The sequence below is a fragment of the Physeter macrocephalus genome, chromosome 21, assembly GCF_002837175.3.
Source record: "Physeter macrocephalus isolate SW-GA chromosome 21, ASM283717v5, whole genome shotgun sequence".
Classification (NCBI taxonomy): Eukaryota; Metazoa; Chordata; class Mammalia; order Artiodactyla; family Physeteridae; genus Physeter; species Physeter macrocephalus.
The window spans coordinates 77,376,142-77,391,235 of record NC_041234.1 but is presented as its reverse complement, the minus strand read 5'-3'; the positions used below and the strand labels follow the sequence as shown (position 1 = coordinate 77,391,235).

The following is a 15,094-nucleotide window of genomic DNA, read 5'->3' as shown; positions in this document are numbered from 1 at the left end:
TACCAACTGTTGTAAGTTGGCTTCCTGGAGGGCAGACTCAGAGACAGGGTTCAGCATGAAGGGCTTTTATTAGGGAATGCTCTTAGGATTAAAACCTGTGGAAAGGAAAAGAAGGAAGCAGGATTGGACAGAGGGAGAAGTTAAGCTGTCCCATTTGGGGCAAGAAGGCCATGTAGATCAGTCATTGAATGTGAAGTACCCCAGAAAGGAGGTATGACCTTGGGGGGAGGTGGCTTTCTAGCTGAGGCAATTCCCGAAGAGGGCTAACAGCTGAGGGCTGTCTGCTGGCAGCACTCCTAGCAACTGAAATAATAAACTCTTTATTCCTGAAGGAGGATTAGGGCAGCAGATTGCAGAATTCACCACAAGTATGACATCATTTTTTCCACTGGAAAGTTGGTGACCATCAAATGCTAGAATTGAGAACAGCTTTACTTTCAAAACGATTAATGAAATTTAAAATTTCAAACATTTATACTTATATTTATGACTTTAAGTAATATTTATTTTAAAATTTTATTTATACCTTCCAAATATTCAGACATAAATATGTGAACCTCCATTTATACTTTTGTTCTAGTGCCCTGAAATGCTATTAACAGGCCTGCTTAGCCTGAATTCATCCGTTTCCTTTTAGTAAATTATGCAAAAAGTCCTGGTTTATTATATAAATATCAGAAAATACAGATGAGTAAAAAACAGGTAAAATCACCCATTAATCTTACACTCTCAGGGAACTATCCACATTCTCAAGAGTATACACACCAAAGTTTATACATAGAGATAATTTAAATATATGTTCTTTCTTCATAAAAAGTATAGCATGTGCTTTTGCAGCCTATTTTCCCCATTTAAGATTATATGCTGAATTTTTCCCATGTAACTAAGTGTAGTTGCCCATCAACATTTTCAAGAGCTGCATAATGTCTCAATGTGTAGGCATACCTTAATTTCTTAGCCAAGTGCCTATTTCAAGACACTTGGGTCATTCACAATTTTTCACTCTTCAAAAAGGTACAGATGCACAGCCTTGTACAAGCTGATTATTTGATTATCTCCTAATGATAAATTTCTACAAGAGGAATTTCTGGGTCAAAGAGCGTGCACATCTTGAAAGCTTCTAAAACATGTATCCAAATGGATCTTGTACCAAGTATGCTCCCACCAGTACAGTTTGAAGGTGTCCCTCCACCCACACCCTCACCATATCTAGGTTGGAAGACAGGTGGATCTTCTCCAGTATGGATGCCAACAGCCCTCTCAATGGTTCCATAAAGACTCTGCCCCAACCAATCTTGTAAAAGAAATCTGATAGAAGCTCTAAAAATTATTCTTTCTTCTATTATATTTTTTCATAATTCCAAAATAATCACTAACATATTCACTCCCATAGACACCAGAGTTGGACAAGAAAGAGGATGTTTTCCTATCAAATGCCCTCAAGACCCTACAGTAAAATTGTCCCTCCCTGTATGTCCCCAGGATAGGTTCCAGCACTTCTTCATTCAAAGCATCTCTCACTTCCTTCCTCCCCTTGCCACTCCCATTGCCACCAGTGAAATTTCACACCTTTAGCAACTATGCCTGAACTATGGTGGTAACTTCCTAAGTGGTGTTCCAATCTCCAGTGGCCACTCCTGTCCCCACCCCAACTCTGACCCATTCTGCACACAAGTCAGTCACATAATGTTCCTTTCATCTTGTCACTCCTCTGGTCACAAAAGGCTTTCGTGTCTCCCAGAGGTGGGTAGAATATACAGACACCTCAGTTTAGAAATCAGGGATCCTCCATGAATGGGACTCACCCAACTGCTGGACTGTATTTTCCATCACTCCCCTCCCCACACTTTGGACTCCAGGCAGGCCAGCCTCCTCTGTGGAGCAAAATTCCCACCTCCATGCCTTTCTTCCTGTCACTCCTCCCTCCTCCAATGCCCTTCTACCCTGTTTTTATCCTGTCTTTCATGCCCAGCTTACTTAAGTGCCCCCTCCTCTGCAAAGCTTTCGCTGAACACTGTTGCATGCAGAAGTTTCTTCTGCCTTTAAGCACTAATAGGAAACAGCTGGCTATGATCAGAGGCTCTCGGTTTTGTTAGTATCTTTTTGTTTCCATACATCTTGCCTTTCCAAATAGATCACAGATTCAAGGACAAAGATGTGTCTTTTTTCTGCTTAAAGCACACAACTTTATTGATGACATAAAAATAAAGTCTCAAATGTATAAACATAAGTCCACACAAAGGACCAAAGATTACCTTACTTATGAAGAATCAGTTCAGTTTCTGCTCATGAAGCATACCAAAAATATCTCAATCCAGACAAGGTAAAAATCAACACATGTATTTTCAGTACAAGATTGAATTCATTTGGTGTTTATAAAATGGTCCAGCTAACGACCATCATAAGCAACATCAATTTAGAAATTATAATGCAATTTACAATGTGCATTACTTCCAGGCTGCAAAACCACAATATTACTCAAATTTGTCTGGAAAATTACAACTAATCAGAGTTTACTTAATAATAGCTCAACTCTTTCTTTCACCTCAGGGTCATTGTATTCTGCTGCTAAGACTCGAAGTTTCTTGGCACATGCTTTAGGTCGTTGGAATATGAAATAAAGGGAATTTTTACTGAACTTGTCCTGGGTAAATACTTTTGCTCTTCTTTTAAAATGGTAATTTATATTTTCAAATAGTGAAAGAGCATTAAGAATATTTTCCTTTGTCTCTTTCTTGCTAAAGATATTAATCAGTGATGCTGGTGCATTGGCAATGAGCAAGTCTTTTGTCATAGATGGATTTTTAGAGAAATTTAAAAGCATTCCCAAAATATGGTCTTTAGTTTCTCCACTTCCCACAGTTAACAAACGAAGAAATTCTGAAATGTAATTTGTAACCATATGCTGATATTCACTAATAATAGTCAGGTGCTTTATCAATCTCAATCCAGCCAGCTGCACATTTGAATTCAAGGGATAGGTGATGGTGTCTTCACATACTTGGTTTAAGTATGTTTTAACCTTCCTGTGATTTTCAGCAGCCACCGAGATGTTATTCAGTGCATTTAAAGCCTTCTGCCTAACACTGGGGTAGGGATTATTGAGCAAGCCTTCAATAATTGAGATTCTACCTGCATTACGAATGACTTCATGGGAGAATGGGTAATCACGGCTGTTATACAGAGCATTATTGGCTATTTCATGAATAGAAGGATCTTCAGTCATCTCAATCATGCAAATGAGTTTTTCAAGCTCTCGTGGATCCATATTAGTTTCACGTCTACAGCGGCAGGCCCAAGGCTGAGTTTTCTCCCCAGACCTGATCTGCTTTCTGAGCTCATCTTCAGGTGGGAAGCAGGATTCATTTTGGTATGGAAATTTCATTTCTGTCCAGATCATGGCTCCCGCCCATGACCCCATTCCTGCCCCAGGGACCATGGATGGATATGTGACTCTTGACTCAGCTGACTTTTTGGCTTTAGTCTTAGGTGCAGATTTGTCCTCACTTCTGTTTTCATTACCATCCCAGAAACAAGACTTTACATCGACTCCACCAGCAGCTTCAAGCTTATCCTTGGTGCTGGCCTTATCTCCAGCCCTACGCTCAAAATTGACATCTTTCTCATGCTTAGATCTGAATGCATTACTGTTCTCACTCTCAGCCCAAAACAAGGACCTTAAACTTATCTCCTCAATATCAGGGCTGGATGCTCTACTTAACTCATCCTCATCTACATCCCCAGCCAAAGTCCAGGACCCCATGCCAGCCTCTTCCCCAGCCCCAAGCCTAGACCCTGTAGTGGCTGCATCTCCATCCCAGAGCCAAGACTCCTGCCTGACCTCAGCCCCAACCCCAGCCCCAGCCTCAGCCCCCACACAAGAATCCATACAGGCAGCCTCATCAGATCTGATCCAGGACCCAATACTGTTTTTGTTCTCAGCCCCAAATCTAGAACTAATGATAGCCTCTTCCCTAACCACTGAGCTGGATTCAATACTGGCCTCATTTTTATCTCCAGGACTAGACACAATACCAGCTTCTTCCCCTCTCCAGAACCAAGACCCTGTACTAGCCTCACTCCCAGCCCCAAACCAGGATCCTTCATTGGCCTCTGTCCCAGCACTCACCTGAGACCTTCTACTGGTCTGGTCTCCAGGCCTAGCCCAGGACCCTCCACTTGCCTGCTCTTCAGGCCCCAGGCTAGACCCTCTACTGGCCTCATTCCCAGGCTTAGACCCAGCCCAGGATTTTCCACAAGCCTGATCCCCAGTGCCAGCCCAGGAGCCTCCTCCACTGGCCTGATCCTCAAACCCAGGTTTGGAACAGCTACCAGCTTGATCCCCAGCCACAATCCAGGACCTTCCACTGGCCTGACTCCCAGTGCCAACCCAGGACCCACCACTGGGCTGGTCTGCAAGCCCTGGATTAGACCCTCCAATGGCCTGGTCCTGAGCACCAGACCAGAACGCTCCTCCACTGGACTGATCCTCAAATCCAGGTTTGGAACAGCTACCAGCCTGATCCCCAGCCCCAGCCCAAGACCCTCCACTGACCTGACTCCCAGTATCAGCCCAGGACCCACCACTGGACTGGTTCATTGGCCCGAGCCCAGGCCCTCCAATGACCTGGCCACTAGACCCACCCCAGGACCCTCCTGTATTGGCCTGACTCCCACTGCAAGCATAGAACCATCCAGTGGACTGATCCTTGAGCACTGGCCTGGATCCTCCACTGGCCTGGTCCCCAATGCCAGCCCAGGAATCTCCAACGGACTGGTCCCTGGGCCCCAGTGTAGACCCTCCACTAGCCTGGCCCCCACTGTCAGCCCAAGACACTCTTCCAGATTTGGCCTGATCCTCATATCTAGGCTTTGCCTCAGCACCAGCCTGATGCCCCGGTCCAACCCAGGACCCTTCATTGGCCTGGTCCACAGCCCCAACCAAGAAACCTCCACTGGCTTGGTCCCCAGAGTCAGCCCAAGACCCTCCACTGGACTGGTCCTCAGGCCCTGACCCAGTCCCTCCACCAGCCTGGCTACCAGCCCCAGCCAAAGACCCCTCTTCACTGACCTGATCCTTAAATCCAGGCTTGGACCCACCACCAGGCTGATCACCAGTCCCAGTCCAAGAACCCCCACTGGCCTGATCCACAGCCCCCACCAAGAATCCTTCACTGGCCTGGTTCCCAGTGCCAGCCCAGGACCCAACACTGGACTGGTCTGCAAGCCCTGGCCTAGACCCTCTATTGGGCTGTTCTCCAGCTGTAACCCATGACCCACCACTGGACTGATCCACAAGCCCTAGCCCAGACCCTCCACTGGCTTGGTCCACAGTGTCAGCCCAGGCCCTTCCACTGGACTGGTTTTCAGGCCCCAGCCCAGCTCCAGCCCAGGACACATTTTCATTGGTCTGATCCTCAAGTCTAGGCTTGGATCCACCACCAGACAAATCACTAGTCCCAACCCAGGATGCACCGCCAGACAGATCACTAGTCAGAATCCAGGACCCTCCAGTAGCCTGGTCCACAGCCACAGCCCAGTACCCAATGTTAACCACATTCCCAGCTGCAGCCTGAGCCCAGGACCCTCCATTAGCCTGAATCCCAGCCCCATCCTGGGACCTTCCACTGGCCTGTGCCTCAGCCCCAGCCCAGGATGCTCCATTGGCCTGGTTCTCAACCACAGTCCAGGACACTCCAATGGCCTCTCCCCCAGTCCAGGATACCCCACTGGCCTGGCTCCCCGCCCAGGAACTCTCACTGGCCTGAGCTCCAGTCCAGGGCACCACAACAGCCTGGTTCCCAGTGCCAGCCCAAGAAGCCCCACTGGCCTGGTTCTCAGCCACAGTCCAGGACCCTCCAACAGCCTTGTCCCCAGACTCTACCCAGTAACCCCCACTGGCCTGGCCTGCAGCCCAGGACTGTTCACTGGCATGACTCCCATCCCAGAGCCCTCCACTGGCCTGGTCCCCAGCTCCAGCCCAGGATTGAATACCAACCTCATTCTCACCCCTAGCCGCACTCCAGGATTCAGCATTGGCTTCATTCTCATCATCAGCCCAGGACATGCTATTCTCCCAGTATCCATCCCTAGCCTGAAACCTAAATTTGATCCATCGCTCAGAAGCAATCCAGTCCTCAACACCAATCCCATTCCAGTAGTACTCATGGACCTTAGGCTGAGACTTTTTGCAGGCCTGAATGCCTGCCCAACCCTCACTCTCAGAAGTGGGTGTGGCCTTAGCCTTCGGCTTTACAGAGACATCTCCTGTGGCTTCTGCCTCAGACTTATGCACAGCCTTGTCCTTTGCCCCAGATGAGGTCTTACTCTGGGAATGGGCTACAGACTGACGCTGGCCAGAGCCCATCGTACATGCTCCAGCCTCTACCTTAGACTCAGCAACATGATTGCCCCTAACCTTACTCCTGGCACCAAGCAAGGCCTCACCCTGGGAATTGGCCACAGCCTGGGGTGGGGCAGAGCCTGTTGTACCTGGTCCAGTCCCTGCTTTAGACACAGCATTGGGATTGCCCTTGACCTTACTCCTGGCACCAAGCAAGGTGTCGCCCTGGAAACTGGCCACAGCCTGGGGCTGAGTAGAACCTGCTGTATCTGTCTGAGGCTGGGCAGAGTCTGCTGTAACTGGCCCAGCCCCTGCCTTAGGCACAGCACTGGGTTTGCCCCGGACCTTATTCTTAGTACCACACAAGGCCTCACCCAGGGAACTGGCTGCAGCCTGGGGCTGAGCAGAGCCTTTTGTATCTGTCTTAGACCCTACCTTAGACACAGCATTGGGATTGCCCCGGACCTTATTCTTAGTACCATATAAGGTCTCATCCTGGGAATTGGCCGCAGCCTGGGGCTGAGCAGAGCCCTTTGTATCTGGCCCAGACCCTACCTTAGACACAGCATTGGAATTGCCCCGGACCTTATTTCTGGCACCAGGTAAGGCTTCACCTTGGGAATTAGACTCAGCTTGGGGCTGAACAGAGCCCACTGTATCTGCTCCAGCCTCTGCCTTAGACACATCGTTGGGATTACCCCTGACCTTATTCTTGACACCAGGCAAGACCTCACCCTGAGAACTGGCCACTGCTCGGAACTGGACAGTGTTTGTTGTATCTGTTTGAGGCTGGGCAGAACACGTTGTATCCGGTCCGGCCCCTGCTTTCGACACAGAATTGGGATTGCCCCGGACCTTATTCTTAGTAGCAGGCAAGGCTTCACCCCAGGAATTGGCCACAGCCTGGGGCTGAGCAGAGCCTGTTGTATCTGTTTGAGGCTGGGCAGAGCCCTTTGTATCTGGCCCAGCCCCCGCCTTAGACACAGCATTGGGATTGCCCCTGACTTTAATCTTGACACCAGGCAAAGTCTCACCTTGGGAATTGGCCACAGCTTGGGGCTGGGAAGAGTTCTTTGTATCTGGTCCAGTCCCTGCTTTAGACACAGCATTGGGATTACCCCGGACCTTATTCTTAGTACCACACAAGCCCTCACCCTGAGAATTGGCCACAGCCTGGGGCTGAGCTGAGCTTGCTGTATCTGTTGCAGGCTGGGCAGAGCCCTTTGTATCTGGCCCAGTACCTGCCTTAGACACAGCATTAGGATTGCCCCGGACTTTATTCTTGACACCAGGCAAGGCTTCCCCCTGGGTATTGGCCATAGCCTGGGGCTGTGCAGAGCTCTTTGCATGTGGCCCAGCCCCTGACTTAGACACAGCATTGGGATTGTCCTGGACCTTCTTCTTGGCACCAGGCAAGGCCTCGCCCTGGGAACTGGCCATATCCTGAGGCTGACCACAGGCCCTCAGTTCTGCCTTAGCCCCTGCCCCAGAAATGGTATCAGGATCACCCCTGCCATCAATCCTGGAATCAGGGAAAACATCAGCTTGGGCCTTGACCCCAGCTTGAGGCTGTGCACAGGTTTTCATGTCTGCTCCGACCCCTGCCTTACACTTGCCTTTGGCTTTGCCCCTAGCTTTACCTCTGGTACTAGGTAGAGCCTCAACCTGGCTCTTAGTGGAAGTCTGAGACAGTGCCTTTGTGTCTGTCCCAGCCTCTTCTTTACACTTGGTGTTGGCATTGCCCTGAGCCTTAATCCTGTCATCAGGCAAGGCATCAGCCTGGACATTGGCCTTAGGCTGAGGCTGTGTATAGGACTCAGTGTCTGTCCCAACCCCCACCTTAGATACGGCATTGGAATTGCCTCTACCCTTACCCCTGGCATCAGGCGTATCCTCAGCCTGAGCACTGGCTACAGCTTGAGGCTGAGTGGCAGCCCTCGTGTCAGCTCCAGTCATTGCCCTAGATGTGACATTGTTATTTCCCCTATCATCAACCCTGGCACCAGACATTGTCTCAGCCTGTTTCTTGGTCACAGTCTGAGACTGTGTAGAAGCACTTGTACCTGCCCCCACCCTTGCCTCACACATGGCATTGGTATTAACCCCAGCATCAACCATTGCCCCAGGCATGGCCTCAGTCTTGGCTACAATCTGAGGCTGAGTGGAAGCCCTCATATCTTCCACAGATCCTGCCTGAGACGCGGTTTTGCAATTCCCCTTGGCCTCAACCCCAGTACCAAGCATGTCATCAACCTGGATCTTCGCCACAGCCTGAGACAGTGCACAGGACTTCATGTCTGCTCCAGCTTCTGCCTTGGACTTGGTGTTATGATTTCCCTTAGCATCAACTGAGGTACCAGACCTGGCCTCAGACTGAGTCTTGGCCATACTCACAGTCTCTTCCAGGGCTCTCAACTTGGTCTCAGCCACACTTCCAATCTTGTTTATGGTACCCATCTTGGCCACTTCCCTGATTACTGCCAAGGCCTCATTCTGTGTCACCATCACTCTGTTCATTTCTGTCTCTTTTTCAGCCAATATACGAGTTTCTGCTTTGGTCTGGGTCATTGCTTCTTTCTTGGTCTCTGCCCTAGCACCAAGTGCCCAAGCTTTAGCCTTGGTCTGGGTCACTGCCTCTTTCTTGACTAGTCTCCCAGACTCAGAGTCAGTCTGGGTCACTGCTTCTTTCATGGCCACTTCACTGGCTTTGGCCTCAGTCAGAATCACTGCCTCTGTTATGACCACTGTTCCAGCCACTGTTTTGGCCTCAGATTGGGTCTCTGTCTCTGCCTCAGCCATTGCCTTGGCCTGAGAGTTGGCTTTGATTCTGGCTGTAGCAGTGGTCTTAGTCTCTACTTCAGCCCTAGCCCCACCTCCTGCTCCAGTTTCTGCTTCAGTCTTGGGCTTGGGTCTAGTCTCAATCTCTGTCCCAACCATGGCTTCACACATCGCCAAGGTCTGGTTCTGTATCCCAACCACAGTCTCCATCTTGACTCTGGACCCATTTCTGGCAAGTCTCCTCACACTCTGGGCTCTTCCCTTGGTTAATCTGTAAATGCAGTAGCAAGCACCAGCCCAGATCATCAGTCCTGCGGTCACCCAGCCCACTTCCTGAACACGACCCATGTAATCACCCTTGCTGAAGACACGAACAAGGTACAGAGGGGCTCAATCAGGCTGGGAAAAGTGGGTAGTAGGTCTGCGCATAGGCGTGTGAGAGTGTTGGTCTTCAGCCACTCAAAGGCCACTACAGTTGCCACTGGAGGTGGACCTAGAAGTGGAGGAAGGAAATGCACTAAAATTTCTCTTCTAATTTGTGCATCACACAGATAGATACAGAAGGACAGGAAAGTGTAAAAATGATGTGCTTGGTGGAAGAAGAGGATGATTAGCAAATTCTCTCTCCATCCCTTTTATTTTATCTCCTCTCCATCTTCCCCAGTGCCCAACAATTTCCCCCAAGGTACTTCCGTACACATTTCCTTATACCAAATGAACAGTGGAAAGGACGGTGGTAAGGCTGACTATGAATGGTAAAGACTGGGAAGCCCTCAGACTTCGATTCTTACTGGACCTACTCTGGTCACCACTCCCACAGGTCCCCATCCTCATACCAACCTGTAATGATCAAGGCAGTTCCCTCCTCTTTCCTTCTCTTGATTGGAGATATACCCTAAAGTAGATCTATAAACTCATGAGATCTGTGGACCTAGAGACAGACAGATGGACAGGCGGAAGTGAAGATTTTGCTCTTTTGTGACAGATACATTATTAGCAAACTACCTCTCTATCCCCTTCAATTCGCCCCACTCCCTGTGCCAAAATAAAGGTGAAGGTGTGGGGTAAGTGAAGAGATGGTGGGAAAAGTGACTGGAAAAAGGAGAGACTGAGTATCCTCCAGACTGGACACTGGCCCTACTGGATGGACACTGGTCTCCAGCAACCCACCTTAGATGTCTACCCAGCCAGTCCCCATCCTCTTACCAGTCTATACTGATCAGGGATCATTTCCTCCTTGTTTCTTTGCTTCCAGTGATCTCAAGCCTTTCAGACCTGTAGACCAACCTGTGGACAAGTAAACAAACAGATAGTAGAGACCGGGTCCTTCACAGAACAAACAAGCACCTTGATCCCTGACTCCAGTCCCTGCCTTGTGAGAGCCCATGTCCAGTTTGCTAATATGATCCATCCTTTCAAGTCTTCTCTCCGTCACACTCCAGCCCACCCTTACCCCAATATTTCTACTATTTCCTGCACTGAAATCAGTGGGGGGGTAGCAACACTGTGGAAATCTGGCAGAGTGTAGGAGAGGCAGTAGAACCCTCCACTGAGACCGTCTCAAGTCTCAGCCACCTTATATGCCCACCCTCTCTTGTTACCCCCAGGCACTGCCCATCTTCACACCAACCTCCACGGTCCCAGGCCAGTCTCCCAATTTCCCTTGCTTTCAGTGGTAAACAGCCCTACTGTCGCCCTATGGGAAGACCTAGGAAAAAACAGAGAAAAAAGGGAAGGTGAAAGTTGAGTGCTTGTGACATCCCAGCATCTGAAACATGGGTCCCAGTACCTGCCTTACTGGATTTAAAGATCTGTTCTCTGGCAAGCAAAACCTAGGGCTTCTCCAGCACTGAAATGGGCAGGGTGGAAAGGGGAGGCAGGAAAAAGGGGAGAGACAGAGGCGAATTATTCTAAAACCACCTGTAGGATTCTAGGGCTTCTCCCAAAAGTCCATCTTTTCCTTCACCTGTGCAGACAGGTGGGAGAATCTGAAAAACTGGAAAACCAGGAGACACATAGAGGCCCCCATATCCCATATTCTAGAATCACAGCCTACTGCCATCTACTTCTCTTTAAACCCATCTCTAGGAATCTCCAGCATATGAGACAAGGTGTGTGTGTGGTGGAGCAAGGCTTTTGCTTCTGCAAAGTCACCATCCCTGCCCCGCAAAGGCTATCTCCAAAAAAAAAAAAAAGTAATTATTTGAGACAACAGTTTGTATTTTCTGAGGCACAAATAAAAGCATCCCTAGAAAAGTTGCTGTCTTTATTGGTCTTCAACATACACTTTACGTTAAAAAGCCCAAGCTTGGTAAGTAAACGCAGTTTAGGGAAAGTCCACTATAGCCCCACCCTATATCCCAACCAGATAGAGGCGCCTAAGTTCCTGCCACAGAGAATATTCATAGAGCGCTTCAACTGTTCACAGCGGGTGCCCGTGCCCACACTAACCTCCGCAGATCCTGTGCAGTTGTCTCTTCTCCTTCCCTCGCCTTGCCGCGAACAGTGCCACCCCGAATTGCTGTCTTCAGACAGGAGATAGTAAAGGCACTGAGTGCTTGGACCAGTACCCAGGACACAGATCCCAACGCTGGATTCAGGAACCCAGTTATCAAACGTCCCTCCCCACATTGTGAGACGCCACCCTCACCAACCCCGCCGTCCAGTCACTAAGGCCCACCATTTTCTCTGCAAACGCCACCGTGGCGTGTCCCTTCCACTGAAATGAGCAGGAAGCAGAGCAGGCATGTGTGGTCTGTGATTAGATTCAGAGAGAATGGGGCATCTCAATCTCTGCATTTCCCTCTTGAGACACTCCCCCCACCATTCGCCCTGTCAAAGCTCACGGTTCCCTAGCACAGACGTAGGGAGGAGGAGGAGGAGGGCTCAGGAGAATCTGAGCGAAGGCTCTGGGAACTTGAGCCCGCTTTGTCCGCCACCCCCGGACCAGCTCCGGGGATCCGCAGTCCGCTGCCGCCCTGGCTTCGGCGCACGGGGCCCTTACCTGCTCCGCTTCCCCAGGGCCCGATGCCAGCCCGCCGTTCGCAGGGCAGCGGGGTGCTGGTACCCAGACACGAGTGACGACTGCACCGAAGGCTGCGTCGCTCTGCAGCTCCCGGTCACGTGAGGGCCCCGCGTCACCGCCTAGCTCGCCCTCCGATCCCCCCCCAACCAGGGCCGGCGGGGAGTTCAACCGGACCCTCCCCTCCACCTCCGCGCGCAATATCTCCCCCTCCACCCAGCTGTGCGCGAGGCCCGGTCACTCAGCTCCTTTCCCTCCAGTCTGAGAGCCCACAAGTGGCATCACCTCCCTGCGGTTGGAGTTTGCCCTTCTCTTGTTACCAGGGAGGGTCTGCGTCCCCCATCCACCCTCAGGCCTTGGCTCCGGCCTTTTCAGCTGCTTCTTTGAGGACTCTCTCTTTCTCTCTTAAGCTATAAGACTAGTGTCCCCATTGGGTACGTTGCTGCACCAAAATGGGCTAGGGAAGAGGTGTCAGGAAGGGGAGCAGGGAGTGCAAGGAGAGGTTTAACTTTCTTTTTTATGTTCCTTTTTTTCCCTTTTAACGTCACATTCATTGTTTTTGTAATGGGGAAATGGCGTCAAGCCATTTTCGTTTGACATTTACAAATTAGGTTGTAAAAATAACAAAAGACTCATCGATTTGTTGACGTTATTTTGTGCCACATTAAGAATGTTTTCGAATTACTATAAATTATTTCACAGCTTTCGAAACAGACTGGTAATTATTAACACTTTAAATATAAAATTTTCCTGAACAAAACCAATAGGTTTTCAATGTGACCTATAAATTCATCTTTGGAAAGACCAATCTTGGCAATTTTACACAAGCGATTTACAACCTGTCGAAGTTCTGGCTGAAATTATTGATGATCTTGTGTCAGGTGTCTGAGAACTTCTTCAAAGATGACTCCTGGGTGATGGAATGGAGACCCCATTCCTGATGAACCCAGCGCCTGAAAACTAGTGACTTCCCAGATTAACCTTCCCAGATTAATTTTCCACTCAAGGAGTTTTATTGGGATTTTACATAAGCGTGTAATCAAATCAGTCTCTTCACACCCAGGAAAGGACCAACTGTGCTATCCCAGTAATGGAAATGAAGCTTAACAGGTGGATTTTCATTAGATCATGACACTGGTGAAATATCTCCACTATCTGCCATTCATGCACTGAATGTCCCCATAGCAGCTGGGACCTAACCCTAACCCTAGCAGCGGGGGCATACAGTGTTCAGCATCTTTCAGTAGAATAGGGGGTAAGGTCTGTGGCTGACTGTGGATCTGTGGGCAATACTCCTGAAATCCATGTCATTTTTCTCTCACAAAAAGCAGTTTACAGGATCCCAAGCAGTCGCCAGGGGGAAGTCCCTGCCTTCTGTTACAGTTTCACTGCACCACCCATACAAGCCCCTCAGAATAATCCCAGAACTCAGGGACAAAGTATGCAGAATTTAGTCCCCAGACATCCAGCTGCCCCTGCTGGGGAGTCATACTCTAAATATAGACCTTTCAGGCAGCCTTTTTCTTAGGTTGAAATCTGACACCCCAGCAGGAAGCTCCCTGCCTGAGGGGCCCCTGTGTGTGGGAGGCCCCTCTAGGAGGTGAAACAGGAAGCCCAGAGTGCCTTAAACCCTTACTAATGGCTTTTCAGAACTCAATCGACTGTGACCAATTTATGTTCCCCATCAGAGGGAAACATTTAGAAATTGATTATGAAGACATTTAAAATTTTAGTAAACTTAAAAACACAAATAAAAAACTCATGAGCATAGGATGTCAGCTTATTTGTAATAATCTAAAAACTCTTATTAATAAAATGGTAAGCCAATAGAAAGCATGCCAAAGATGCAAATGGATTTGTTTGCAGAAAAATACCAATGACGGATAAACATATGAAGAAAAGCTCAACTTCAAAGAATGCAAATCGAAACAACTATGTGTTGCCATGTTTCACCTAGGAGTGCCAAAATTTAGAAATTTGATAATGTTGTTGACTGGTTTATGGGGAAATGGGCACTCCCACACTCCGTTGGAGGCAGATACTGTGATGCAACAGTTTTACAGAGACCTATTTGGCAAAATCTATTATATGATAAATATAATATCCCACAAATTCTTTGACTGAGCAATTCTATTCCTAGGAGTTTAGCCAGCCTGATACGTACACAGTTTCACAAAGGTTCATATACTAGGATATCTATTGCAGCGCTTGCAAAGGTGAAAACAACCAAAGCAACATAAAAAGTCCATCAATAGGGAAAACATTAAATAAATGAGGCTAAATTTATGCAATATGGCTGATAAAAAGATTTAGATCTACTTATCCTGATGGAAAGATACTTAAGGTATTTTACTGTTTGCTTATTTTCTATTAAACTATTTGTTTATTTGTAATTGCACGCAAATTCCGCAAGAATACATTCTAGTACAAGATTCAAACCCAGAAAAAGCACTAGCACAGCTTTAACACCACTGTCCTCATCAAAGCACAGTTACCTCCCCTTTTTATAAATTTTCTGTGTTAAATGCTTTTCTATACACATACATGTCTTATTAAAATATATAAATGGGGGCTTCCCTGGTGGCGCAGTGGTTGAGAGTCCGCCTGCCGATGCAGGGGACATGGGTTCGTGCCCCGGTCCGGGAAGATCCCACATGCCGCGGAGTGGCTAGGCCCCTGAGCCATGGCCGCTGAGCCTGCGCGTCCGCAGCCTGTGCTCCGCAACGGGAGAGGCCACAACAGTGAGAGGCCCGCGTATCGCAAAATATATACATATATATATATATAATATATAAATGGGTCTCTTCAATAACTGGTGCTGGAGCTTGCCTGGTGGCACCGTGGTTAAGAATCCGTCTGCTAATGCAGGGGACACAGGTTCGAGCCCTGATCTGGGAAGATCCCACATGCCGCGGAGCAACTAAGCCCGTGCACCACAGCTACTGAGCCTG

The 15,094-nt window shown here is 48.8% G+C and overlaps 1 protein-coding gene across 1 annotated transcript; it reads right to left on the bottom strand.

Moving 5' to 3' along the window:
- Nucleotides 1–1,892: 1,892 nt before the first annotated feature.
- On the bottom strand, nt 1,893–9,469 carry ARMCX4 (armadillo repeat containing X-linked 4). The gene has a single exon (XM_028482873.1). The coding sequence runs from the start codon at nt 9,467–9,469 to the stop codon at nt 2,507–2,509; it is 6,963 nt and encodes a 2,320-aa protein (XP_028338674.1). The 3' UTR covers nt 1,893–2,506.
- Nucleotides 9,470–15,094: the final 5,625 nt, after the last annotated feature.

Excerpts from the sequence above, each read along its gene's own strand:
- ARMCX4 (XM_028482873.1), bottom strand. The coding sequence starts at position 9,469 with ATGGGTCGTGTTCAGGAAGTGGGCTGGGTGACCGCAGGACTGATGATC.